The following is a 14,853-nucleotide window of genomic DNA, read 5'->3' on the forward strand; positions in this document are numbered from 1 at the left end:
ATACAGGAGGAGATGACACACAGGTATATACTATATACTGGAGGAGATGACATACAGGTATATACTATATATAGGGGAGATGACATACAGGTATATACTATATACAGGAGATGACATAGAGGTGTATACTATATATAAGGGAGATGACAAACATGTATATACTGAGGGGAAAATGAGAGGTGTGAGGGGAAAATGAGAGGTGTGAGGTGAAAATGAAAAGGTGTGAGCGCAAAATGAGAGGAGTGAGGGGAAATAGTGGAGTGATCGGAAAATGACGGATGTGAGGTTGAAATTACAAGTGTTAGGGGGAATGAGAGGAGTGAGAGGGGAATGAGAGGAGTGAGGGGGAAAATAAGAGGAGTGAGGGGGGAAATGAGAGGTGTGAGGGAGAAAATGAGAGATGTGAGGGGGAAAATGAAAGATGTGAGGGGGAAAATGAGAGGCGTGATGGGAAAATAAGAGAAGTGAGGTGCTATAACTAACCACAGATATTTACTATGCCCAGGCAACGCCGGGCTCTTCAGCTAGTTAATCTAATAAATTCGATCCCCACTTACCTATGAAGTTTGCAGGCAGTGAGGCAGGACCAGGAAGTGTCTGAGTGAAATGCAAGGTGGGCCCTAGGACCCAGCGTGCCTGAGCCAATCCGAGGGTGCACAAAACTGCAACCTGGCAGAAGCTCCATCATCAGGTCAGCCTGCACTTTACACTTCAGAAGGGAGACTCTGCAACTGGCCACTGAGCTAGCCAGTGTGCAGAGTCTTCGTCAGACAGGAGAAGGCATTTTGCTGTTCTCCTCCTGTGCTGTGATCTGCCTTATCTAAAAAGTGGCAGTGATTATCAGTGGGCCCTTTCATGTGATGGGCCTGGGGTGATGGGCCTGGGGTGATGGCCCCCTCCGCCCCCCCTAGTAGCTACGCTACTGCTCCATACATAACGAGAGAAAGAGGATCTTATGTTATAAGGGACACCCCTTCCACTAATAATATCCTCCATACCAAGACCATTTATGGAATAATGTCTCCCAATACGGCCTCCTTCTTGGAATAGTGTCCCCCATCCCAGTCTGCTTTCTGGTATAATGTCCCTTGTCATGGCTCTGTTTAGAGATTTGATACGGTGATCTGTTGCTGCGTGGTCGCTATGTCTGTCTGCTGAGCTATTGCCCTTTCTTGTCCAAATGCTGATGATTTCTATTGTCTTTGTTTTCCCCTCTTGGTTTGCTGATCTCCAGGTGTTTCTCATTTTCTTATTTTGGTTTGCCATATCATATTCTGAGTAGAGTTTTATATGTTCACTCTTCACTGCATTTCCTTCTAGCCCTTCAGCTAAGGGGTTTACCTTGTTTGGTTAAGTTCAGTCTTGGGATAATGTGCCATGTTTTGTAATACATTAAATTAAAACTATACTACTCACCTTTTTCCATGCTTACACGCCAGGTGACATACTCTTCTTCAGCTGTTGGCCTGAATGACCGGCGGCATGTATTGCAGCTCAGGGAGCCGGCGTATCCCCGATGCCGCAATACATTTCAGATGATTGTGTGTTTGAACACGTATGTCCAGATAAAATATTCACTGGTGTCAGTGGGTCCCACTTCACCTACGAGCCCCGATGCAGCTGCATCGGCAATATGTCCACCCCTGATCCTGATACTGAAGTTGATAATGGAATATCTATACGGATAGTCTTATTATAACATTCAATTAATTGACATCATAGAATAAAAGTATTTGTAAATGATGGGAACAGTATGCATTCAAATAAATATTAACATGTTTTTGTGTATGTCGTCTACTGGAAAAATGTATCCCGACAGAAAGAAATTATACGTTTTAACAGGTCCTCCTAGCTACATATGTTTACATCCAGGGGGTAATTAACTACCATTGGACGTACTATTCCATCCATTTGGGGTGGGCCCTACTTCCCAAAAATAGTACAGTCCAGAGCGATCAGCCGCGCACACGGGGGGAGTGTGGCCGATCGCGGCCGGGTGTCAGCTGACTATCGTAACTGACATCCGGCACTATGTGCCAGGAGCGGTCACGGACTGCCCCCAGCACATTAACCCCCAGCACACTGCGAACAAAGATGATCGCAGTGTTCCGGCGGTATAGGGAAGCATCGCGCAGGGAGCGGGCTTTCCCTGTGTGCTTCCCTGAGACCCTCGGAGCAATGCGATGTGATCGCGTTGCTCCGAGGGTCTCTTACCTCCTCCTCCCTGCTGGCCCGGATCCAAAATGTCCACGGGGCTGCATCCAGGTCTTGCAGGGAGGTGGCTAACCAGCGCCTGCTCAGAGCAGGCGCCGGGAAGCCTCCAGGAGTGCACGTCAGTGTCAGATCAGCGATCTTAAGGTACCGTCACACTAAGCGACGCTGCAGCGATAGCGACAGCAATGCCGATCGCTGCAGCGTCGCTGTGTGGTCGCTGGAGAGCTGTCACACAGACCGCTCTCCAGCGACCAGCGATGCCGAGGTCCCCGGGTAACCAGGGTAAACATCGGGTTGCTAAGCGCAGGGCCGCGCTTAGTAACCCGATGTTTACCCTGGTTACCAGCGTAAAAGTTAAAAAAACAAACAGTACATGCTCACCTGCGCGTCCCCCAGCCTCTGCATCCTGACGCTGACTGAGCTCCGGCCCTAACAGCAGAGCGGTGACGTCACCGCTGTTGCTTTCACTTTCAGTTTAGGGCCGGCGCTTTAGTGTCAGGAAGCAGAGGCTGTGGGACGCGCAGGTGAGTATGTACTGTTTGTTTTTTTAACTTTTACGCTGGTAACCAGGGTAAACATCGGGTTACTAAGCGCGGCCCTGCGCTTAGTAACCCGATGTTTACCCTGGTTACCAGTGTAAAATATCGCTGGTATCGTCGCTTTTGCTGTCAAACACGGCGATACACGGCGACCTAGCGACCAAATAATGTGCAGACCTTCTAGCAGCGACCAGCAATTTCACAGCGGGATCCAGATCGCTGCTGCGTGTCAAATACAGCGATATCGCCATCCAGGTCGCTGCAACGTCACGGATTGCTGGCGATATCGCCTAGTGTGACGGTACCTTTACACTATAACATGATGCAACTTCCCCACTGGGGGCAATGTTAAAAAAAAATATTCAGATGTGTAAAAAAAAAAAAAAAAAATTCCTAAATATATATATATATATATATATATATGTGTGTATATATATATATATATATATATATATATATATATATATATATATATATATATATATATATATACAGTATATACATATATATATATATATATATATATATATATATATATATATACACTCACCGGCCACTTTATTAGGTACACCATGCTAGTAGCGGGTTGGACCCCCTTTTGCCTTCAGAACTGCCTCAATTCTTCGTGGCATAGATTCAACAAGGTGCTGGAAGCATTCCTCAGAGATTTTGGTCCATATTGACATGATGGCATCACACAGTTGCCGCAGATTTGTCGGCTGCACATCCCAAAGATGCTCCATACAAGGCAGGATGGATCCATGCTTTCATGTTGTTTACGCCAAATTCTGACCCTACCATCCGAATGTCGCAGCAGAAATCGAGACTCATCAGACCAAGCAACGTTTTTCCAATCTTCTACTGTCCAATTTCGATGAGCTTGTACAAATTGTAGCCTCAGTTTCCTGTTCTTAGCTGAAAGGAGTGGTACCCGGTGTGGTCTTCTGCTGCTGTAGCCCATCTGCCTCAAAGTTCGACGCACTGTGCGTTCAGAGATGCTCTTAGGCCTACCTTGGTTGTAACGGGTGGCGATTTGAGTCACTGTTGCCTTTCTATCAGCTCGAACCAGTCTGCCCATTCTCCTCTGACCTCTGGCATCAACAAGGCATTTCCGCCCACAGAACTGCCGCTCACTGGATTTTTTTTCTTTTTCGGACCATTCTCTGTAAACCCTAGAGATGGTTGTGCGTGAAAATCCCAGTAGATCAGCAGTTTCTGAAATACTCACACCAGCCCTTCTGGCACCAACAACCATGCCACGTTCAAAGGCACTCAAATCACCTTTCTTCCCCATACTGATGCTCGGTTTGAACTGCAGGAGATTGTCTTGACCATGTCTACATGCCTAAATGCACTGAGTTGCCGCCATGTGATTGGCTGATTAGAAATTAAGTGTTAACAAGAAGTTGGACAGGTGTACCTAATAAAGTGGCCAGTGAGTGTATATTGTTCCCATACATACATTTCTTTATCTGAATAATAAAAAAACAATAAAAGTACACATATTTAGTATTGCCGCGCCCGTAACAACCCGACCTATAAAACTGTCCCACTAGTTAACCCCTTCAGTGAACACCATAAAAAAATAAAAAAAAAACGAGGCAAAAAGCAATGCTTTATTATCATACTGCCGAACAAAAAGTGGAATAACACACGATCAAAAAGACGGATATAAATAACCATGGTACCACTGAAAACGTCATCTTGTCCCACAAAAAATGAGCCACCAAACAGCATCATCAGCGAAAAAGTTATAGTCCTCAGAATAAAGCGATGCAAAAATAATAATTTTTTCTATAAAATAGTTTTTATCGTATAAAAGCGCCAAAACATAAAAAAAATAAATGAGGTAACGCTGTAATCGTACTGACCCGAAGAATAAAACTGCTTTATCCATTTTATCAAACGCGGAATGGTATAAACGCCCCCCCAAAAAGAAATTCATGAATAGCTGGTTTTTGGTCATTCTGCCTCACAAAAATCGGAATAAAAAGCGAACAAAAATTGTCACGTGCCCGAAAATGTTACCAATAAAAACGTCAACTCGTCCCACAAAAAACAAGACCTCACATGACTCTGTGGACCAAAATATGGAAAAATTATAGCTCTCAAAATGTGGTAAAGCAAAAATATTTTTTGCAATAAAAAGCGTCTTTTAGTGTGTGACGGCTGCCAATCATAAAAATCAGCTAGAAAGCCCGCTATAAATAGTAAATCAAACCCCCCTTCACCACCCCATTAGTTAGGGAAAAATAAAAAAAATGTATTTATTTCTATTTTCCCATTAGGGTTAGGGCTAGGGTTAGGGTTAGGGCTAGGGTTAGGGTTGGGGCTAGGGTTAGGGCTAAAGTTAGGGTTGGGGCTAAAGTTAGGGTTAGGGTTGAGGCTAAAGTTAGGGTTAGGATTACATTTACGGTTGGGAATAGGGTTGGGATTAGGGTTAGGGGTGTGTCAGGGTTAGGGGTGTGGTTAGGGTTACCGTTGGGATTAGGGTTAGGGGTGTGTTTGGATTAGGGTTTCAGTTATAATTGGGGAGTTTCCACTGTTTAGGCACATCAGGGGCTCTCCAAACGCGACATGGCATCCGATCTCAATTCCAGCCAATTCTGCGTTGAAAAAGTAAAACAGTGCTCCTTCCCTTCCGAGCTCTCCCGTGCCATATGGGGTATCATCGTACTCAGGACACATTGGACAACAACTTTTGGGGTCCAATTTCTCCTGTTACCCTTGGGAAAATACAAAACTGGGGGCTAAAAAATAATTTTTAATAATTTCTCACAACACATCTAGATAAGTTCCTTGGGGGGGTCTAGTTTCCAATATGGGGTCACTTTTGGGGGGTTTCTACTGTTTAGTTACATCAGGGGCTCTGCAAATGCAACATGACGCCTGCAGACCAATCCATCTAAGTCTGCATTCCAAATGGCGCCCCTTCCCTTCCGAGCTCTGCCATGCACCCAAACGGTGGTTCCCCCCCCATATATTAGGTATCAGCGTACTCAGGACAAATTGGACAACGACTTTTGGTGTCCAATTTCTCCTGTTACCCTTGGGAAAATAAAAAACTGGGGGCAAAAATATAATTTTTGTGGGGAAATTTTTTTTTTTTTTCATGGCTCTGCGTTATAAACTGTAGTGAAACACTTGGGGGTTCAAAGCTCTCACAACACATCAAGATGAGTTCCTTAGGGAGTCTACTTTCCAAAATGGTGTCACTTGTGGGGGGTTTCAATGTTTAGGCACATCAGTGGCTCTCCAAACACAACATGGCGTCCCATCTCAATTCCAGTCAATTTTGCATTGAAAAGTCAAATGGCGCTCCTTCCCTTCCGAGCTCTGTTATGTGCCCAAACAGTGGTTTACTCCCACACATGGGGTATCAGCATACTCAGGACAAATTGTACAACAGCTTTTGTGGTCCAATTTCTTCTCTTACCCTTGGGAAAATAAAAAATTGGGGGCGAAAAATCATTTTTGTGAAAAAATATGATTTTTTATTTTTACAGCTCTCCATTATAAACTTCTGTGAAGCACTTGGTGGGTCAAAGTGCTCACCACACATCTAGATAAGTTCCTTAGGGGGTCTACTTTCCAAAATGATGTCACTTGTGGGGGGGTTTCAATGTTTAGGCACATCAGGGGCTCTCCAAAACCAACATGGCGTCCCATCTCAATTCCAGTCAATTTTGCATTGAAAAGTCAAATGGCGCTCCTTTGCTTCCGAGCTCTGCCATCCGCCCAAACAGTGGGTTTACCCCCACATTTGGGGTATCAGCATACTCAGGACAAATTTTACAACAACTTTTGGGGTCCATTTTCTCCTGTTACCCTTGGTAAAATAAAACAAATTGGAGCTGAAGTAAATGTTTTGTGAAAAAAAGTTAAATGTTCATTTTTATTTAAAAATTCCAAAAATTCCTGTGAAACACCTGAAGGGTTAATAAACTTATTGAATGTGGTTTTGAGCACCTTGAGGGGTGCAGTTTTAGAATGGTGTCACACTTGGTTATTTTCTATCATATAGACCCCTCAAAATGACTTCAAATGAGATGTGGTCCCTAAAAAAATGGTGTTGTAAAAATGGGAAATTGCTGGTCTATTTTTAACCCTTATAACTCCCTAACAAAAAAAAAATTTTGGTTCCAAAATTGTGCTGATGTAAAGTAGACGTGTGGGAAATGTTACTTATTAAGTACTTTGTGTGACATATCTCTGTGATTTAATTGCATAAAAATTCAAAGTTGGAAAATTGCAAAATTTTCGCCAAATTTCCGTTTTTTTTTCACAAATAAACGCAGGTAATATCAAAGAAATTTTACCACTATCATGAAGTACAATATGTCACGATAAAACTATGTCAGAATCACTGGGATCCATTGAAGCGTTCCAGAGTTATATCCACATAAAGGGACAGTGGTCAGAATTGTAAAAATTGGCCCGGTCATTAACTTGCAAACCACCCTTGGGGGTAAAGGGGTTAATGGTGTGGCTGACCACCATGTTTAAAATAGCACTTGTGCACTTCATTCCTATAAAAAAGGAGTATCCTGTTTCAAATTCACTTTTATGTCATTTGCATATTTTCTAAATGCATCCAGATAGCAAAGACTTACTTTGTGTTATTGCCATGACTCCAGAAATAGGTGCCATAATAAGGTTCTGTGATTGCTGAGAATTGTGGTGAACTGATTGTGATAAACTGTGAATGTTCGTCAAGGTGCTTACAGGTGGCAGACCTCCTCCAGATACTGGTATCTGGTAAAACAAAAAGTAATATATGTTATGCAAATCTACAATATAACAACATAACCACACACCATACACGTCTAAAAATCAATAAAATATGGGTCCATTCACGACTCTACTTGCACTACAAGTATTAGCGAAGAGTGTCTACCTTTTTCTTTATGTAATTGATGGGGTCTCAGGCCTCAATACACCAATAATCAAAGCTACTGAAACAGTGATATACATTACATGAAAACTATTGTAACTCCTTAAGTACTGGGCAATTTTTAATTTTTGCATTCTTGTTTTTTCCTTCCCTTATTCCAAGAGCCATAACTTTTATTTAAATAATAAATAATAATCTTTATTTTTATATAGCGCTAACATATTCTGCAGCGCTTTACAGTTTTGCACACATTATCATCACTGTCCCCGATGGGGCTCACAATCTACGGTAAATTCCCTATCAGTATGTCTTTGGAGTGTGGGAGGAAACCGGAGTGTGGGAGGAAACCGGAGTGCCCGGAGGAAACCCACACAAACACGGGGAAAAAATACAAACTCATTGCAGATGTTGTCCAAGGTGGGATTAGAACCCAGGACTCCAGCGCTGCAGTGCTGTCCACTGAGCCACCGTGCTGCCCTATTTATTCATTTAACCCCTTTCTGACATTGGACGTACTATCCCGTCGAGGTGGGGTGGGCCCGTATGACCACCGACGGGATAGTACGACCAGCGCGATCGGCCGCGCTCACGGGGGGAGCGCGGCCGATCGCGGCCGGGTGTCAGCTGACTATCGCAGCTGACGTCCGACACTATGTGCCAGGAGTGGTCATGGACCGCCCCGGGCACATTAACCCCCGGCACACCGCGATCAAACATGATCGCGGTGTGCCGGCGGTACAGGGAAGCATAGCGCAGGGAGGGAGCTCCCCGCGTGCTTCCCTGAGACCCCCGGAGCAACGCGATGTGATCGCGTTGCTCCGAGGGTCTCTTACCTCCTCTCCCCGGATCCAAAATGGCCGCTGCATCCGTGTCCTGCAGGGAGGGAGGTGGCTTACCGAGTGCCTGCTCAGAGCAAGCGCTTGGTAAGCCTGCAGCACTGTAAGTCAGATTGCTGATCTGACAGAGTGCTGTGCAAACTGTCAGATCAGCGATCTGTGATGTCCCCCCCGGGACAAAGTAAAAATGTAAAAAAAAAAATTTCCACATGTGTAAAAAAAATAAAAAAAAATTTCTAAATAAAGAAAAAATATATATATTATTCCCATAAATACATTTCTTTATCTAAATAAAAAAAAAACAATAAAAGTACACATATTTTGCATCGCCGCGTCCGTAACGACCCAACCTATAAAACTGTCCCACTAGTTAACCCCTTCAGTGAACACCGTAGGAAAAAAAAAAAAAAAAACGAGGCAAAAAACAGCGCTTTATTATCATACCGCCAAACAAAAAGTGGAATAACACGCGATCAAAAAGACAGATATAAATAACCATGGTACTGCTGAAAACGACATCTTGTCCCGCAAAAAACGAGCTGCCATACAGCATCATCAAAGAAAAAATAAAAAAGTTATAGTCCTCAGAATAAAGCGATGCCAAAATAATTATTTTTTCTATAAAATAGTTTTTATCGTATAAAAGCGCCAAAACATAAAAAATGATATAAATGAGGTATCCCTGTAATCGTACTGACCCGAAGAATAAAACTGCTTTATCAATTTTACCAAACGTGGAACGGTATAAACGCCTCCCCCAAAAGAAATTCATGAATAGCTGTTTTTTGTCATTCTGCCTCACAAAAATCAGAATAAAAAGCTATCAAAAACTGTCATGTGTCCGAAAATGCTACCAATAAAAACGTCAACTCGTCCCGCAAAAAACAAGACCTTACATGACTCTGTGGACCAAAATATGGAAAAATTATAGGTCTCAAAATGTGTAGACGCAAAAACTGTTTTGCTATAAAAAGCGTCTTTTAGTGTGTGACGGCTGCCAATCATAAAAATCCGCTATTAAAAATGCTATAAAAGTAAATCAAACCCCCCTTCATCACCCCCTTAGTTAGGGAAAAATAATAAAATTAAAAAAATGTATTTATTTCCATTTTCCCATTAGGGTTAGGGCTAGGGTTAGGGCTAGGGTTAAGGCTAGGGTTGGAGCTAAAGTTAGGGTTAGGGTTGGGGCTAAAGTTAGGGTTAGGGTTTGGATTACATTTACGGTTGAGATTAGGGTTGGGATTAGAGTTAGGGGTGTGTCAGGGTTAGGGGTGTGGTTAGAGTTACCGTTGGGATTAGGGTTTCAGTTAGAATTGGGGAGTTTCCACTGTTTAGGCACATCAGGGGCTCTCCAAACGCAACATGGGGTCCGATCTCAATTCCAGCCAATTCTGCATTGAAAAAGTAAAACAGTGCTCCTTCCCTTCCGAGCTTTCCCGTGCGCCCAAACAAGGGTTTACCCCAACATATGGGGCATCAGCGTACTCGGGACAAATTGGACAACAACTTTTGGGGTCCAAGTTCTCTTGTTACCCTTGGGAAAATATAAATTTGGGGGGCTAAAAATCATTTTTGTGGGAAAAAAAAGATTTTTTATTTTCACAGCTCTGCGTTATAAACTGTAGTGAAACACTTGGGGGTCCAAAGTTCTCACAGCACATCTAGATAAGTTCCTTGGGAGGTCTAGTTTCCAATATGGGGTCACTTGTGGGGGGTTTCTACTGTTTGGGTACATCAGGGGCTCTGCAAATGCAATGTGACGCCTGCAAACCAATCCATCTAAGTCTGCATTCCAAATGGCGCTCCTCCCTCCCGAGCTCTGCCATGCGCCCAAACAGTGGCTCCCCCCCACATATGGGGTATCAGTGTACTCAGGACAAATTGGACAACAACTTTTGGGGTCCAATTTATCCTGTTACCCTTGTGAAAATACAAAACTGGGAGCTAAAAAATCATTTTTGTGAAAAAAAAGGAATTTTTATTTTCACGGCTCTGCGTTATAAACTGTAGTGAAACACTTGGGGGATCAAAGCTCTCAAAACACATCTAAATAAGTTCCTTAGGGGGTCTACTTTCCAAAATGGTGTCATTTGTGGGGGGGTTTAATGTTTAGGCACATCAGGGGCTCTCCAAACGCGACATGGTGTCCCATCTCAATTCCAGTCAATTTTGCATTGAAAAGTCAAACGGCGCTCCTTCCCTTCCGAGCTCTGCCATGCGCCCAAACAGTCGTTTACCCCCACATATCGAATATCAGCGTACTCAGGACAAATTGCACAACAACTTTTGTGGTCCAATTTCTTCTCTTAAGGTACCTTCACACGAAGCGACGCTGCAGCGATAGCGACAACGATGCCGATCGCTGCAGCGTCGCTGTTTGATCGCTGGAGAGCTGTCACACAGACCGCTCTCCAGCGACCAACGATGCCGAGGCCCCCGGGTAACCAGGGTAAACATCGGGTTGCTAAGCGCAGGGCCGCGCTTAGTAACCCGATGTTTACCCTGGTTACCAGCGTAAAAGTAAAAAAAACAAACAGTACATGCTCACCTGCGCGTATCCCAGCGTCTGCTTCCTGACACTGACTGAGCTCCGGCCCTAACAGCACAGCGGTGACGTCACCGCTGTGCTTTCACTTTCACTTTAGGGCCGGCGCTCAGTCAGTGTCAGGAAGCAGAGGCTGGGGGACGCGCAGGTGAGCATGTACTGTTTGTTTTTTTTACTTTTACGCTGGTAACCAGGGTAAACATCGGGTTACTAAGCGCGGCCCTGCGCTTGGTAACCCGATGTTTACCCTGGTTACCAGTGTAAAACATCGCTGGTATCGTTGCTTTTGCTTTCAAACACAACGATACACAGCGATCGGACGACCAAATAAAGTTCTGGACTTTATTCAGCGACCAGCGACATCACAGCAGGATCCTGATCGCTGCTGCGTGTCAAACGAAACGATATTGCTAGCGAGGACGCTGCAACGTCACGGATCGCTAGCAATGTCGTTTCGTGTGAAGGTACCTTTACCCTTGGGAAAATAAAAAATTGGGGGCGAAAAGATCATTTTTGTGAAAATTTTTTTTTTATTTTTACGGCTCTGCATTATAAACTTCTGTGAAACACTTGGTGGGTCAAAGTGCTCACCACACATCTAGATAAGTTCCTTATGGGGTCTACTTTCCAAAATGGTGTCACTTGTTGGGGGTTTCAATGTTTAGGCACATCAGTGGCTCTCCAAACGCAACATGGCATTCCATCTCAATTCCAGTCAATTTTGCATTGAAAAGTCAAATGGCGCTCCTTCCCTTCCGAGCTCTGCCATACGCCCAAACAGTGGTTTACCCCCACATATAGGGTATCAGCGTACTCAGCACAAATTGTACAACAAATTTTGGGGTCAATTTTCTCCTGTTACCCTTGGTAAAATAAAACAAATTTGAGCTGAAATAAATTTTGTGTAATAAAAATTAAATGTTAATTTTTATTTAAACATTCCAAAAATTCCTGTGAAACACCTGAAGGGTTAATAAACTTCTTGAATGTGGTTTTGAGCACCTTGAGGGGTGCAGTTTTTAGAATGGTGTCACACTTGGGTATTTTCTATCATATAGACCCCTCAAAATGACTTCAAATGAGATGTGGTCCCTAAAAAAAAATGGTGTTGTAAAAATGAGAAATTGCTGGTCAACTTTTAACCCTTATAACTCCCTAACAAAAAAAAAATTTGGTTCCTAAATTGTGCTGATGTAAAGTAGACATGTGGGAAATGTTACCTATTAAGTATTTTGTGTGACATATCTCTGTGATTTAAGGGCATAAAAATTCAAATTTGGAAAATTGTGAAATTTTCAAAATTTTCGCCAAATTTCCATTTTTTTCAAAAATAAACGCAAGTTATATCGAAGAAATTTTACCACTACCATGAAGTAAAATATGTCTCGAGAAAACAGTGTCAGAATCGCCAAGATCCGTTGAAGCGTTCCAGAGTTATAACCTCATAAAAGGACAGTGGTCAGAATTGTAAAAATTGGCCCGGTCATTAACGTGCAAACCACCCTTGGGGTAAAGGGGTTAAAATGCCATTCTAAGGTTTTTATTTTTTTCTCGTTACATTATTTACACATCCAATTAATTTATTTTATATTTTAATAGATCTAACTTTTACAAATACAGCAATACCAAATGTGTATATTTTTAATTTCTTAATTTTTAATAGCATAAAAGAGGGGTCATTTTATTTTTCTCATATTTTTTTTTTAAATCTTTTTTTTTACTTTTCACGTATATATTAGTTCCTTTAGAGAACTTGAACCTGCGATCATCCGATCGCTTGTGCTATATACAGCAATGTATAGCATTGTTGTATTTAGCAGAAATAACGGACTCCTATGAATGTCAGCCATGATCTTATTGCCCACCAATAAGGGATTAAAATGATGTGCCCAACTGCCGGCTCACATTATATACCGCTGTCACAGATAGACCGTGGCATTTAACATGCTACCAGGCTTGTGTGGAGCTCTACCCCACCCACTGCTGTTAGAGGAAGATGATGGGTGACCATCACAGCCATAATTTACAGGAAAATACATTTTTGCATTGGAAGCACTTGATGGTCCCACGTTTGTTTTTTGGTTAATTGTTTAAACATTACAACAATTACTATTTATGACCACTTTTAGAAAGATACAAAAAAGGACAATATCTACTACTACGAAGAGTAAGAGAGTGTACAGACATTACAGCATGGGAACATAGCTTGATTCTTTCTGTGAAATAAAACATGTTTTTAAGCAGGCAGGAAAATGTTTTATCTTTACCCACAGAAAGTCAGAAAGTAGCATCTGTGATCCCACACTGTCCTGTCTGTATACTCTCTTTTGCGTCCTTCCCTGTCCAGGAGCTGTGGTATGATCAGACCATGGCCCTGTACGGTCAGACACAGCCATTACACTGTACACAGCAGGGACACATTTATAAAATTATCTCAGCACAGGAAAAAAAAATTTAACACTTACAATAGTGAAACTTATTTTTATTCCGAGATCTATTGAATAAAGTGTACTTTGTAGGGAAAACCCTTTAACTGTTTAACTAATGTTGACTTGAAAACGTGAAAAAAAGTGCTGAACCGTGACTAGATATCATAACTTCTGGTTTGACTGACAGCTTAAAGTGGTATTCCCAACTCCAAGATCCTATCTCAATATGTTATTGGTGTAATAATAATAATAATAATAATAAAAGCAAATACTTCCAATTAGAAATGTAGTAGTAGATTTTCTGATTCAGTTTCTTTCCTCATGTGAAGGCATTGCAGGACCTTAGGTATCCATGGTTACTTCCACTGATAAAATGACAGATAGTTAGCTAAATGCTAATGTCGTAACCATGGATTTCTAAGGTTCTGCAATGCCTGCAGATGAGGAAAGAGACATAGCAAATAAAAAAAATATACTACATTTGTAACTGGAGGCATTTGCCAATATTCTTATTATTTAGAACTACTATGTATTAGGATAGGATCTTGGAGATGGGAATATCCCTTTAAACAAAAAAAGTTCTGAGTGTTGAATAAAGAAGCCAAAGATTGGAAATGAAAAGGGAAAGTATTTACTAAGTGAAAAAAAAATACTGAATGTGACCTACCCCTTCAAAGAGTAGGCTTTTGGAGAGCCAGTTTTATCAATGTGCATGTCATCTGCAAGGAAAAACAAACACTGTTCCACCCACTTTTCTACTTTGTAAGGTATTTAATCAATAAAAAGTGAACAGCTCTTTGTTACATTTATTGGTCAGCTTCAAAAAGGCCTTAAAGTGGGTCAGAGACCTGTTTTTTAGTGCAAACTGTCCATTGCAGATTTTTAGTCTACAATGCTTCTTTGTTTACCGCTGACCCTGTGAGAACCTTTAAAAAAAAGAATGCTGTGTGTTTTGCTTGCTTGTCTCTCTTATCTTATCAGCACTGCAGCTACAATAGACCAGGTGTACTCACCAATTTACCATCAGGTGAAAGCATGTTATGGCCAGGATCCAAGCTCACTGGAGAAACCTGCTGGAGGACTGACTGACTGGTCAACATGGCATTGTTACCATGGTGATTAATAGTTGATGATGAAGTGACCTCACTGTTTCCTTGTTGATTGTATCTTACGCCTGCAAAAATTAAGCATCCACATTACAGTCTAGGAACACTGCCTAAATATATAAATGCAAAAACCGGACAATAGCCGAGTGTGTGAAAGAACATAGACTCAAATGTGATGTTTTATGCCAGAGATATGCTCTTAAGAATGATTATTTACTGAGAACCTTTCACTTGCTTAAGGGTACCGTCTCACAGTGGCACTTTTGTCGCTACGACGGTACGATCCGTGA

General features: G+C 42.2%; 1 protein-coding gene across 1 annotated transcript in view; it reads right to left on the reverse strand.

Moving 5' to 3' along the window:
• HNF1B (HNF1 homeobox B) overlaps positions 1-14,853 on the reverse strand; it is a 294,307-nt gene that overhangs the window by 37,029 nt on the left and 242,425 nt on the right. Inside the window, exons 5-6 of the mRNA XM_077295511.1 lie at positions 14,471-14,631; positions 7,367-7,508 (exon numbers count right to left, since the gene is read on the reverse strand). Of these exons, the coding sequence (XP_077151626.1) occupies positions 7,367-7,508; positions 14,471-14,631 (303 nt within the window). The remainder of the gene's footprint in view (positions 1-7,366; positions 7,509-14,470; positions 14,632-14,853) is intronic.

Source organism: Ranitomeya variabilis, chromosome 3 (assembly GCF_051348905.1).
Source record: "Ranitomeya variabilis isolate aRanVar5 chromosome 3, aRanVar5.hap1, whole genome shotgun sequence".
NCBI lineage: Eukaryota > Metazoa > Chordata > Amphibia > Anura > Dendrobatidae > Ranitomeya > Ranitomeya variabilis.